This window comes from Prunus persica, chromosome G4 (genome assembly GCF_000346465.2).
Source record: "Prunus persica cultivar Lovell chromosome G4, Prunus_persica_NCBIv2, whole genome shotgun sequence".
Taxonomy (NCBI): Eukaryota; Viridiplantae; Streptophyta; class Magnoliopsida; order Rosales; family Rosaceae; genus Prunus; species Prunus persica.
The window spans coordinates 2329050-2343115 of NC_034012.1; the positions used below are offsets into that span (position 1 = coordinate 2329050).

A 14066-nucleotide genomic window follows, 5' to 3' on the forward strand; every position below is an offset into this window, starting at 1 on the left:
AGAAAAATGTGTGAAAATTGCAGGTCAGATAGTGTGTTTATTTTATTCATTTCCTCGTAAAACTTGTAACAGCAAACCTGTCCCATAACCATCATTGGTCCAAGACTGGCTTTTTCGTTGAAAGCTTCATCACCAATTTTTCCACCAAAATTATTGAGCCTGACAGAGATCAATAATTATTTATTATTACATATACCACTATAAATTTGAAAAACAAAAGTAGGTTTAGCTTGGAGAGGTGTGTGTATATGCTGAGTTGCTCAGCCAACCCAAAATAGCTCCCAGTCTGCAACTCTTTCTGTCATGTGATGTGATCCACAGAAACCAATTAAGCTCTCAAAAGCTCCATCCATGGCATAATATTGAGCAAATGCCATGCCCATGCACTACCCAACTTACCACCTAATGCACCCAAGAAAGGAATGAGATGGGTGGAAAATGGAACCAACCACGTGGCAAGCACGCATGGTGTTTATAGCATATTCTTTTTTTTTGATAGATATGCCCATGTAAATTTTTGGCTCCACAAGATTCTTTTTCTGGATCAGCCCCCACCAGACACATGATTTGACATGATTAACTTTTCTAATTGTCCAAAGACAAAACTTAAAAGCAGCGGCTGATCTATGAATCATGTTGTCCTTATCTATAATACGGCCTTTTATCTCTGTTTGGTAAAAAGGGCAAGGACGACTGAGCTGAGGGGCCACTGGATAACGTTCCTTCCCTTCGACATAATTATACATGACCTTTCAAGAATCCAATGGCTGAGAGGAGCTCAGTGCACCAGACTGTGCATGCATGCATGCCGAGGAGCTATTCAAATTCAAATTCAATGCTTTCTTTATTCTACAAAACAAAGCAAAACGAAAGCTCCATGTCTGCCATCCATACTACAGCAAGCAGTAAAAATTATATGACCGTTGAATAAATAAAACTTTCACTACAAGTTAAAACAGGTAATTCTATTATTAATAATTCAAAGGGTACACCACAACATTACCATTCTAAAAATCCCATTATTTATTTTTAGCCAAATAAGAACAGAGTACCATTAAAACCATTGTTGGGGGAAAACCCTAACAATGGCAGATTATGCAAGGATTATGTGGTGAAAACTAGACAAAGACTCAGTACAAAACACACAAGCTGTAAAGAAACTAATGGCATTTGGGCTCAAAGGCAAATGGGCCAACATTGTAGAGAAGGAATGGGAGTTTCTTGGACATGAAAGGCTTCTGTGGCCTCAAGACTGCACCACTCAAACCGGCATGGAGATCAGAGGGCTTAGAGCAAGTGGCAGAGGGTGATGAGACGAGGAAGACCTTGCACTTGTGAGCTCCGAATGTGGTGATGGTCTTGGGTGCTGTGATGAAAAAGTAGCCATTTTTGTCTGTGTTGGTTTTCACAACCAATGGGTACTTGGTGTTGTTGCACTGTAGCTTGATAGTAGCTCCTGCAGTAAAAAATAAAATAAAAACCAAATCCAAGGTCACATTGTTAGAAAAATGTTTATATAAATTAATGGTATTTTTGTTGTTGTAATTTAAGTGAAATGCAGAGGAGTTATGGACTGACCAAGAACAGGGGAGGCGCCCAAGAGGGTGTCAACGCCGGAGTATTTGCAAGACTTGCAGTAAACAACGCCTTGCACCGCTACAAAGCTTCTTGGGAAAGGTTTCTTAGGCGGGAACTGCGGAGGGTGAACCGGGGGGTGGCTTGGGCTCTGAATCGGTGGGTGAGCCGGTGGTGCATGGTGGGTTGGAGGGTGACTCGGGGGTTGAACTGGGACGTGAGTAGGAGGGTGAGCCGGTGGGTAGCCATGGTGGTGGTGGTGGCTTGGTGGGTGGACCGGGGAATGGGTTGGAGGGTGAACTGGTGAATGGGTTGGAGGGTGGACCGGTGAATGGGTTGGAGAGTGAACCGGTGGGTGAACCGGGGAGGCAGTAGGAGGGTGTGGGTGTGGGTGTGGGTGGTGGTGGTGGTGGTGGTGTGTTGGTGGGTGTGCAGGGGAAGCTACTGGGTGTGAATAGTGAACATGGTGGTGGGGAGGAGAGCTTGGGGGTAAAACATCAATTACATTTCCAAACACAGTGAAGCAACTCAGTAGAAGAACTGAGAGCTGCACAAAGACTAGAGCTTTAGCTTCACCAAAACCCATATTTTCTTTCCTTCCTTCTCTCTAGTCTTTTTTTCTTGTGAGAGAGAGAGAGAGAGAGAGAGACTGACTAATGAGAAAGAGAGAGAAAGAGAGAGATATGGAGTGGGGGGCTCAATGAAGTGAAATTTATAGAAATTGAAGCCAGGATTCCCTGCAGTTTTTCTTCATGAACTTGGTTTTGAATTTTGGTGTGGAGGGTTTGGGCTTGGGCTGGGCTTGGGAGGGTGAATCGTAGAGTGTAGTGGACAAGCTGCACAGAGGGTCACGTGCCCAGCAACGAGTAACCAATTTTTGCATATAGCAATGTAGAAGTTTCCAAGGCCCTTTGAGAGTTGAACCTTTTTATTTTAGTAATTAATAATATAAGTCTTTGGTTAAATAAACTCAAACTCAATAATAGTTTATGGAATTTATTAAAAGAATAAAATGAAAGCAGACAGATGAGTAGACCGTAGGACATGGCCCAGAAAAAAAGCCGAGGCAAAGCAATCAAAAAATGACAAAAGCTTGCTTGATGGAGGAGAGAATATTGTACCTTACAAGAAGACATCAGTCAGCTTTTACTTATTTACTAACCCTGCAATCCACTTTAGGCATCGTGTAATTTTCATATGGGTAATTCCAACACATAACCTAAGTGTAGGATAACCGTTCGTAATCAATTTGACTACAAATTTTTTTATTCTCAACGTTTGATTTTACGTGTGGTGTAACTGCCATTTAAGATCGTAAATAATATATTCTAATACTATATTAGAATTAACGTATTCAATCCAGGATGAATTTGTAGTTGACATTTGAACATGCTTAAAGGAACGTGAGACCATCTTCAGTCATAGAACTAAATGTAGTTCAAGGTTAAAAATTTAGCCTTCTAAAATATTAATTTTTTATATAATAGTGCATGGCTAAATTTTTCCATCTCCAGCCATGCAGGACTATATTTTTAAGTTATTCATATTTTATTATTTTCATAAAAAGGAATGGAGAATGCTTTAATAATTAGTTGTTAAAAAGTACATGGATGGAGTCCACTATAAATTTGGCATATGTCAAAGCCAGGCTATATTTGACCCAGTTAAAGGGCTAAAAGACCAAATATGACCCTTCAAATTTGGCCAAAATTTTATTTAACCCATAACTAGAAATGGCCTGAATTCATATTCTCAACACCTAAAATATTGTCGGCACACCTAGCTTGGTAAACAATTCCTTAATTGTGTCTTAATCAAAAAGCTTAGTTGATTTGAATGCTAATTATAGCTCCAGACTGTGGTTGTCAGTGGCAACTGCAACTTGTCAAGAGTGTAGAAAGTTCGACTTGGATTCCATCCCACCGCTTCAGATTTGACCCCGATTATTCGGTTCAAAAATAAATCATGTGCCACTTGGATTCCATCCATACTGATAATTTACTCCATTATTAACAACTAAATGGTAATTAATGGACATCGTATCCCAAACTTCCCTCGACTTTTGGGCTTTCACTGACTCCATAGCCCAATACTTTTACTTCTTCTTTTTTCTTTTTTTGGGTCAAAATTACGTTTCTTCCAATCAATTAAAAATAAATAAATAAGCTGTCCTTGTATCAGATATGACCTATGCAATTGCAAAGGTTGGTCAGATTTTAGTGAGTTTTTATTGCTTGATTTAGTTTTATCTAGGTTGAATATTAGTTCAACCTGTCCGATAAGGTTCTGATAACTATATATATATATGTACTTGTTGTGTTGAATTGGCAATGAGATGAAGTCAGAAAATGAGTTCATCTAGGTTGAATTCTAGAGATTATGCTTCCTCTGAACTGTTTTGCCCCGCAATCCAACGCAATCTGGATTCTGGTTCAAAGCTTGACTTTCTTTGGATCTTAAAATTCGTCATTGCTTTCCTCATATTCTATTTTATTGTTTATACCGTTCATATTTATCTACGGTCATGAGCCCAATCCACCGTTCATGTTGTTTTGTATGTCATGGCCATGATCATGATCGGGAAAACTAAATTACAGTTTGAAAAAGATTTGTAGATGAAGTGGTTAAGTGCACTTATCTCCGCACCTGAGATCTTAAGTTCGATTTTCTCTTTCCGAATATCGCTTATATTGACAAGTAACATTTGTGTCTCTTCAAAATGTTTTCAAACAATGAAAAACGTAAGAATTTCTTCTGTTTTATATTTAATAATGATAGATATGTAGAACTTGATTACTAACCAAACAACGTTACAATACGAATACATATAGAAATGAAAAATAAACTGACTAAAGTGGAAAATGGATATATAGCTACAAGAATCAAAATGTTATTAGGCCGTCTAACCAAACCCAGAGAACAAACAAGGACAAGCGCAGGCCTTCTAGAGCCATGTACATAAAGCTTAAATAATCAGCCCATATCTTTATTTGCCCATCAGCCCATTTTACTTCTACAGTTTTATGTAAGGTAAAGGGATGGAGTGAATGAGCGATTTCTAATTCCTCGTCTGGAAGTTGAATATTGCATATCGTATCGAGCTTATTTAAGCGGGGCATTAAAATGATTGGTTATATAATAAAGGCTAAATCAAGTCGGTGACCACGATCAGTTTATTATTGTGAGAAGTCAAATTAAGCACGCTGCATGTTATCCTGGTGTAAGTAGGGCACCCACCCCCTTAGAAGATGTAACTTATGCAGTTTCATGTCTTCAGTCATAGAAGAAAGTGTGTATATGTTGGGCTGCCAAATAATTGAAAAGGCTAGCCAAATCCAAGCATGGCAGTCCCAAGACAAGCAAGTTTACAGAGTGCCCTTTTCATGCATGTGAAAATACGCACTGGATTTCAGCTTCTGTCACAATCAAAATTGTGGCTTGTGATGGCATTCGAATCTGACTTCCGCAAGCATGTTGCATGCAGAAATGTTGTGATGTAAAAGAAAATTAAAAAAATGTCTGCATCCCAACTAATAGAATTTCTAAACGTGCTCAGTTGGTGCATCTACAATTTTCACTCATAAATTGGGATTGGTATAGGCCAAATCAGGACAAGGATCGAAATGTTCATGCCTGTCCGCTCTAAAAAATTCCCCACACAACAACACCGTAGAAGAGAAAGGAGAGAAATTTATGTATCACGGGGATAACACTAATTTAGTATCTCGTGATATACAAGTTCTTCTTGAAGACGAAGAAAGGGCCTAAAATAATTATATAAAAAATCCTAACATGTCAAGCCTGCATTTGATAACAGGATAAGGCTCTTGGTAGAAGTGACTGATATAGAGCAGAGAGTGTGGTCCCTTTTGAACCTCTCACAGTACAAGTAGCTTAAGCTTTTAGTTCATATAAATGAGAATTGGATTCACCTCTCATTTTCACTTTTGTCTATTGGGATCCTGTCATTAAGTATCAACTTCAATGTTTGACATGTGCTGAAGGAGATTGGAAACTCTCATCTCATCTCACCCGCCCAAATTTATAGGAGGTTCAAAATTCTGATTCCAAATCTCCGTTAGCTAGCAACTTCAATTGCAGATCTAATTCCTCATGTCTAGCGGTGCATATAAACTTACCTACTCCGGATTCGTAATTTTTTTCTCTGTTTCTCTCATCACGTCATATTTCGTGCGAAGAAAAAGTGTATGAAACTGTTGCATATAAGTCTTTTCATCTAATTCATCACTGTATAAAATGCTTAAGTTAGAGTTTCTTTAAGCATCTTTAGAATATAGAATACTAGAGGACACCAACTCTTGTTGTTGGTCATTGACTTCTTTCATCTAACTCCAAAAGTGAGACGACCAAACATAAAAAAAAAAAAGATAAAAGATATTTAGAATTGCTTGAAGAGTTCTTCTTGTTATTTCCTGCAAGAACAAACAAGACGTATCAAAATGCCTTTTTCCCTTTTACTCCCAGAAAGGGCAAAAGGGTGAGAGTTTGGTTTAATGGGATTTCATTAACGAAACCCCAAGTTGTATGAAAAATATCAAAGGGCTTGTTAAAAGCTTATTCAGCAGAGAGAGAGAGAGAATGTGAGATAAGAAAATCAATGGGTCCGGGTCATGTTGGGTCGGGGTACTGTTGTACTGTCATGTACTGTGTAATTGGCATATGACAAACACATTGTGCAGACTGCTGATGATGACATTTTCTAGGGGTCATGAACCAGCCAGGGCCAAACTTGGAACCATTGCAACAAAGTTGAGGGTAAAGTAGTAATTCAACGAGGAGAGGTTGGACCTAGTTTGCATCTAAAGATAATTTTGTTAATTTACTTAATCCTGGTTTATAAACGTGGCTTGTGCAGATTAAGTGCACCAGCACCGCCTCCCAAACAAAGCATTTGACTAATTAATATGTTAAATGTTAGCACACTAGTAAGCTTTTTTGACAAGTCAATGACACCTTTGAACATTATTTTTGAGGATTTCTTAACATTATTCGTTATCTCTCTCACAGCTACAATTGGCAAACGGGTTATTCATTTCATTTTTAGATTAATTAAACAATATATTAAGTTAACGGATTAACACAAAACAATTTGTTAAATAAACGAGTTGACACAAAACTACCTATTAAGTTAACCAGTGCGGTCGAAACCGCACCAATTCTATTTAACCAATCGATGTTGCCATTAACTCGCGGCCACCCGTTTTCTGAGTGCATGTTTGTAGTTCTACTTTGCTGCTGCTGGCTCTGTGCTTTTTATGTCATGCGTGTTCTGGTTTCTTTGCTTCTGTCATGTCAATATGTGTTCAGATTATTTTTCTTTTTGTTTTTGACTTTTTTTGCTCACTTTGTATTCAACTTCCATCTCATCGTCGATTCGTGGTTACAAACCTAGAAAACATATCAAACGACCCCGTTTGTAGTGTACTTGTACTTGATATGGACTGTAATAAGAGAAATCATATAGTTTATGAATAACAACAATTCTTGTTAATATGGTAAGAGACTCGATCATACCCTTCACTAGTATATGGTATTTGTATGTAACAAAAAGAAGTTAAATACTCATTAAAAATGCTGGATATAATAAAATTTACAAATTTAAAGTCATGTCCACAGTGATGATACATGAATGATAATATTTGTTTCTAGAAAGATATCTTGAATAATGATAACATCAGTGGAAAAAAGCAACCCCATTACAATATTAAATATCATTATGGCCTCAGTTTATTAGGGTTTTTGATAATTGACCCCAATTTATTACATTAATTAGCACAGTTAGTGAGTGAATTAAAAATTAATTAGGAGTATATATATATATATATATATATATCACTAAGTCCTCATAGCGCGTGAGAGAACTTCCCACACCAGTAGAACCCAAAGTCCCCACCAAAACATTTCTTACCAAACCAAACGAAAAGCAACAAATTCTCATCTCAAGACATCGAAGTCTCTCTTCTTCCTCCCCCCTCCCTTACCTCCCCCTCTTCTTATTTTCTCTCCTTCCTTCAACTTTTTCGGCAACCAAACAGTGCAAGAAATCAGAACCTATCATCATCAATGGAAACCTCGCCAAGACGCCAACAAGAGAACCCAAACCCTTCTCTGCTTCCTTCTCCAAACAGCAACAGCTCCAACAGCAGCACAAGTAGCACCCACAGCACACATGGGACTTCAGCTCCACCAACAACTCAACTCCCCAACCCCCAAAACCCATCACCAGATCCGAATCCGCCAACCCGTACCCGACCACCTTCGTCCAAGCCGACACCAACTCCTTCAAACAAGTCGTCCAAATGCTAACCGGATCCTCCGAAACCGCCAAGCAGGCCTCTTCAAAACCCGCCAACACCTGCCCAGACCCGCATAACAAAACCCACATACCACCCATCAAATCTACGCCCAAAAAGCAACAATCCGGGTTCAAGCTCTACGAGCGCCGAAACTCACTCAAGAACCTCAGAATTAACCCCCTAATCCCCGTCTTCAGTTCCAACGCCTCCGGCTTCTCTCCCCGAAACCCTGAGATTTTATCTCCGAGCATTCTCGATTTCCCGGCTTTAGTTCTCAGCCCGGTCACGCCGCTCATACCCGACCCGTTTGACAGGTCCGGGTCGGCCAATTACTGGTCGAATCCCAATGGGTGTGCCCATTTAAACAAGGAGGCTGAAGAGAAAGCCATTAAAGAAAAGGGTTTTTACTTGCACCCGTCACCGAGCACGACCCCGAGGGAATCGGAGCCCCGACTGTTGCCTTTGTTCCCTACGACGTCGCCTAGAGCTTCAGGTTCATCTTCTTCTTGAATCAAACCAACTCTAAATTTTTTAGTTTTGTGTAAGTTTAATATGTTATTGTTGACATTGATCGTGATGATGATGCTGAGGATTGAGGAACATAAATTGTAATGGAATATTTGCAGAGAATGAGAGAGTCCTTAATCAAAATGTAAAATTTCATGTATGCCTCTCCTTTTAATTTTGCTTTTAACTCATTTCCCATGTTTGGTTGCTGAGAAAGTTGAGGGGAGGAGAGAAAAGAAAATTTCCAATTTCCTCTACTAGGCCAATTGCGATTGACAGGGGTGAAAAAAATCTACAATTTGAATTGGGGAGTCAAAAAGTCAACATGGGGAGTGAATTGAATTCAATGGAATTTACTTGATATGGTTTGTCTACTTTTTTTATTTTTTCACTAAATAGAGAAGTAAATAGGAAGATGTAATTCAACTCATAAATTATTAGGCATTAATTATAAGAGTTTAAGAAGTAATTGTAGGTAGATGAACAGGAGGAGTGAGAGTCCAAAAAGAAAAAAGTAAAAGAAGAAAAGAAAAAGAGTGAAAGGGGAAAGAATTTGTTTTTTTATGTCAATGGGAAAATGAGCGTTGGGATAGCTGTCAAAGAAAGAGGGGAAGAAATGGGCAAGGAATCTTGACCCTTCTGTTGTTTTTCTCAGTGAGATAAAAGATGCCAAGCAAGGCAGCCTGCATTCTGTTGTATTCACTACATGGGTCTTTTTCTTAAAAACCAAAAAGATCAATGCATGCATTTTTTCTTTCCTCACCTACTGCTACTGTTATTGTTAGACATTTAGGGATTTTATGCTTAATAATTATTGTTAATTTAGAATAGTTTAGAATATCGAGCTTAGATGCGAGAGTTTCCGCTGTTATAGCGTGTTACGAGCACTATTTCATGCTCTAGGCATGGTGGATCTATAATTATAGGTCATGATATAGGTGAGAAAGTGACCTTCGGATGTATGATGGGTCCTACTTTGCATCTTTTAGTCTTAGGATCAATCTAGCTTAAGAAGCTGATCCTCAGAAAAAAGTTCCTAAGTGTGTAATGGTTGGCCCATCTTAAGTGTCAATCTATCCCCGGTTTCGTTTCGTGTAAGTGTTTCTCAATCTTAAGCTGTTCTGCCTGCAGATTAATGTTTTAGGGTGGAGATGTTGATTATTGGGTTGTTGGGTCCCGTTGAAATTTTTGTACCTACTTGTAGACTTATAGTCGTCTACTTGGTTGAGTTTCTTGGTGGGTCGTGGCCTTTTGAATTGGTGTGAAAAGCAATCATGCAAATCAGCAAAGGTTCTCTTCTCTGTTGAAATCTAACATGGTTTTTGAGTTTACTTTTTGACTCAACAAAAAGTCCAAAAACTGTGTGCAAAATGCAATGGGGACGCATGAGAAAGTGAAAGTGGAGGGGGCAGTAGTGGGACTTGTGATGATGAAAGAAGAGAAAGATTGAGAGACAGGCAGTGACGAAGTGATGAAAATTAAGACGGGAAAGCCAGAAAATATGGGTAGGGCTGGCCTCTTGTGCTTTGTTTTTTTTTTGTTTCCTTTGCACCGTATGGTAACATATGGTTGTTGAGGGATTGATTGCGAGTTTGAACCTTCCATATGGACTGTTTGGAAACCCATTTGGCCTTTGCTAGTGTCACCAATGATGTGTGGGTTTCCATGCCCGTCAACAAACGTTTCTGATAGTGTTTGGTAGAAAATATACAAGTGCTTATGAGTCAAAAAAATGCTTTCTAAAGAAGCTCTTAGCAGTAGCATTCGGAAATGGATCAGATAGCACTCCCATATCTAAGAAACACTTTGGTAAACTTATGGCTGGGTGTTTCTAGTTTTGCTTTTGATGCTTTTAGAATTCGCCTCTTATCTTTGACAACGCTTGCAAGAAATAGGATCAGATAGCGTTTGACTTGGTCCAAAATTGTGGACCTAAGTTCTCCAAGCTTGGGCCAGTAGATTAATTAGTCAACGAGTCTTGTTGGGTTGAATGTACAACCAGAATCATTCATCTTTATCCATTGGGTCAATTCATCGTGATTCAACCTAATCTATTTTAAACCTAATTTAATATGGCTAATTTTCTTGTTGATGACTATCATGTTAAAATCAGATTAATTTCCTTTGCAAATTACCCAACTCTCACTCTTTTTATATTGCAAGATTGACGGGTATCATATAATATTATAAAATTAATTGGTCAGATGTTAGCCCTGTCCACATGCATAAAAATTTACTTGTAACTGAAATAGCACTATTTTGCTATTTCTGATCGTCGCGTCATTGACCGGGTATAACAAAAAGTGATATTCATATTGCATGAAAGTCTTTCTCATTGACTTAAGATCGAGCCAAGCACTACTAAACGTTATGCCACCTGGCTTATACTTGGATGCATGACATCATCAACCAATCTCACTACCTAATTTTTGGGTCATACTCATATCACTACTTTTCTTTAGTGAGCTTTTCATCAAAGGTCTTTTATCTTTATCCACAGTTTTCTCAAAGCTATAGCAATTCACCTTTTGTTTTTTCTCTCTTCTTTTTCTAAACGAAAGATATTTTATTTGGTGGGCATCTCGCTAATCACTATCAATTTGGGGGTAAAAAACTACTGATTCATAATTTTATATGTATTGGAATGACCTCTTTAATTATACCCTTATTAATATTTTATTTTTGGCTATTTTGGTTTTGGACCACGCCCAAAACATCTTTAAGGGCAGCACCCAAAAATGTTGTTTCTATAAGTTGTTTGCATGCATGCGATTAGTCCCAAAGCACATTATCATTAGAAAATAAAACTCCAACAAAAAAGAAGAAGAAGAAGTTGTAATTCCTCATTGAAATGAAATCACACGTACCCAAGGTATATATATCTAGATTATTCATTTCCTCCTTGAAATACAAGCATATATAGTAAATAAAGATATATAGATATAACCAAAACAAAGATTACAGAAGCAAGCAACTTCACATAATAATTCAACAAACACAGTAATTAATCTTAAAATTCAAAAGGAGGAAGTCATATAATCTTGAAAGCATGAATGTCGATGATGATCGATGATTTTGATCCCACTTTCATTCTCTTTTCACTATATATCCTTGTACGTACGTACTATTTCATTTTTATTTCTCTTTGATCTGGTCTTGTAAATAAACCGAATTGATCACATTCAGCGTCTGGCGCAGCGGGTGATGATGGTGCAGCCGCGCTGGTAAGGGTTGGCTCTCTGCCTGTTTTGGCAGTTGTAGTAGGACTGGCCGCGGCGTCCGCATGGCACAGCATTGCGCCTCAGGGCACCGTAAGCAATGTACCTTCCTTGAGCCCCTCTAAGTGTTCGACGGCTGCTCTCTGAGTCCATCATCATTTCGTTTTCTTCTCCGATCATGTCGCCAACTTTGCTGTTGGCTCTGTCGATCAGCGACTCGTCGTCGTGGGCGGTGAAGCTGAGGCCCCAGCTGGCCTCATGCCCTTTAGCTGATGACTGGGCCACCATGGCCAAGACCACCATGAGCACAATCAAGCACACTTTGTATCCCATCTTCGTTTTGATAGTTTAGGACAGGTACGTACGTACACAAACAAACTGGGTTTTTGTTCTTTGTAATTTGTTTGTAGGATGAGAGAAAAGAGAGCGGCTTTATGGCCTTTGTCTCTGCCCTTCCTTGTTCGTGGAGGGAAAGAGAATGAAGGATATAGAGGAAAAGGTGGGTAGGGTTGGTTATGAAGCTGGTTCCTTGGGATAAAAAAAGACGGGTCTAATTTAGCTTGTGGGTTGTCCGTTTCTTTCTCCTTACTTTTCTGTCTTTTTGTTCGCTACCTGATTAATACACAAGGAGGAGTGCTATTATTAGTAGTGCGTGGGCGCGTAAATTTCATTAACGGGGTTAAAAAACTTTCTCGTGCTCAGGCGCAACTATTCTTGGTATAGAGGTGGTTGTTTTTGTGTTGTATGTGAATATATGTTAATGGCCAATTATATTTTTCTAAACGTCATTTCCTGTAATTGGAATGTAAATCCAATTTTCTCTCCAACAAGTTCCAAGTTTTATGGTTGTTTGATCAGCATGCAGGGTAATTTGAACTAACAACCTCTTTCTATTTTTTATGGTTGCCAGCCAAGGTCATTCTCTTCTCAAATTCTTTTGCATATTACCAATATTTTGGCACCTTCTTGTGAAACATTGCACATTGGGTTTATGGTGGCCCATAATCTTTCTTTGAAAAATTCGTACCTTGGACATGGGGTAAACGTGGATTTGACCTTGTGAGGACAGAATGGCTTAAACATTCTAGCCCATCTCTTTCTTTTCAAAGTTTCCAACTCTGTTTTCAAACTAGTCCCAAGATTTTTCTACTCTGCTTGGCCGAGATGGACAGATCAACGTACGCACTCCACACAAATTAAGAGGCCAGTTTAAGATTTTGAGTATCAGTTAAATTGGGTAATAAGGACGCCTAATGATTGATTAATTTTGATCAAAAGTAATGGCAATTCATTAAGATGCATCCAAACTAATATTCACTTCAAAATTTCGAAGCTTTCGAACCGAGGCGTGAAGTGCAAACAGCAAATCAAAAAGGGACAAACCAGAAGTTATCAGAACCCTTTAGAAGAATACTCACATTTGGGGTCCAGTGATGTAGACACCGAAGACATATTAAATCAGCATGCCCCGAACCTAAAGCAAGAGCTTTCCATTATTTGCCATCAAATGAATACGTACCATTACCATCACCAAGATTTTTATTTATATAAGAATAGGTCCCGAACTAAAACATGAGCTTAATTTCCATTATCTTCGGTCAAATCAGCATCATCACCAAGATTTGATATAGGAACATCTTAATTTTGATAAGGGAGGAGCTAATTCAAACTTTTTATGCACTTTCAAACTATGTAGAGTTATGTTAACATTAATTGTCTATCCGAATCTAAATGTATATGCATGTCATTGAAGTAAGTAAATTTCACAACGGATCAATACACCGGCTTTCTTTCGAATGTGCATGAATGATTGATGGCTAGGGTAGTGCTCGTTGCCAGGGGTCCTAATCAGCAACCTAACAACAACTACGTAGAGTCGTAGAGCCATGTGGCCATATCCACACTCATTTCTTTGACCTGTTATAATTACTGGCCTCAGATTTTGTTGATTTCTCTCGATTCCTCCTTTGTTTCCATCCTCCATAGTCAAGAGAACAATGCTTACTAAAGCGACGGCTGAGATTTCCTTTATATCACAAAGATCATTATTGTCATCAAAATTGTCTTTCGTGTGGGACCCAATGGTCATTTCAACTTTGTGTCCTTTCTCCTCAATGCGTATACGACACTCTGCTGCACGGAAGCTTCTCTAAACCAAATCCATTGCTGCGCAACATGTAGCATGTGCTATTTGTACCACGCCAAAACCAGTGCACCCATTCATCATCATCATCATATTAACTTGTGTAACATTTTGTTTATTGGATTAAATTGAAATTATGCTATTATTTTTTTCGTCTCAGTTTATAATATATAACACTATTTTTATATGGGGCCTTGATATGAGTTGTCTCTATGACTAAACTCATGCAATTAGATTTCCAGCATTTGATGGGCACATGACATAAGGACAGTCCAACCTCAACTACCTACAGGGACACCACATCCA

At 38.6% G+C, this 14066-nt stretch overlaps 3 protein-coding genes across 3 annotated transcripts; 1 reads left to right on the forward strand and 2 right to left on the reverse strand.

Annotated features, from left to right (window-relative positions):
* Positions 945 to 2261, reverse strand: LOC18778663 (non-classical arabinogalactan protein 31). The gene is made up of 2 exons (XM_007213028.2): positions 1579 to 2261; positions 945 to 1456 (listed from the first exon to the last, which is right to left on the reverse strand). The coding sequence occupies exons 1-2, from the start codon at positions 2159 to 2161 to the stop codon at positions 1161 to 1163; spliced, it is 879 nt and encodes a 292-aa protein (XP_007213090.2). The 5' UTR covers positions 2162 to 2261; the 3' UTR covers positions 945 to 1160.
* Positions 7439 to 8559, forward strand: LOC18779840 (VQ motif-containing protein 4). The gene is given in 2 exon segments (XM_020563111.1): positions 7439 to 7789; positions 7792 to 8559. Coding segments are annotated over 2 exon segments (741 nt in total). The 5' UTR covers positions 7439 to 7659; the 3' UTR covers positions 8403 to 8559.
* Positions 10793 to 12372, reverse strand: LOC18780690 (protein RALF-like 19). The gene has a single exon (XM_020562610.1). The coding sequence runs from the start codon at positions 11948 to 11950 to the stop codon at positions 11582 to 11584; it is 369 nt and encodes a 122-aa protein (XP_020418199.1). The 5' UTR covers positions 11951 to 12372; the 3' UTR covers positions 10793 to 11581.

Bases quoted from the DNA above. Each gene is read 5' to 3' on its own strand.
- LOC18778663 (XM_007213028.2), bottom strand. From the start codon at position 2,161: ATGGGTTTTGGTGAAGCTAAAGCTCTAGTCTTTGTGCAGCTCTCAGTT. The intron at 1,457-1,578 runs GTCAGTCCATAA...TTTTTACTGCAG, and splicing joins GGGCGCCTCCCCTGTTCTTG to GAGCTACTATCAAGCTACAG.
- LOC18780690 (XM_020562610.1), bottom strand. From the start codon at position 11,950: ATGGGATACAAAGTGTGCTTGATTGTGCTCATGGTGGTCTTGGCCATG.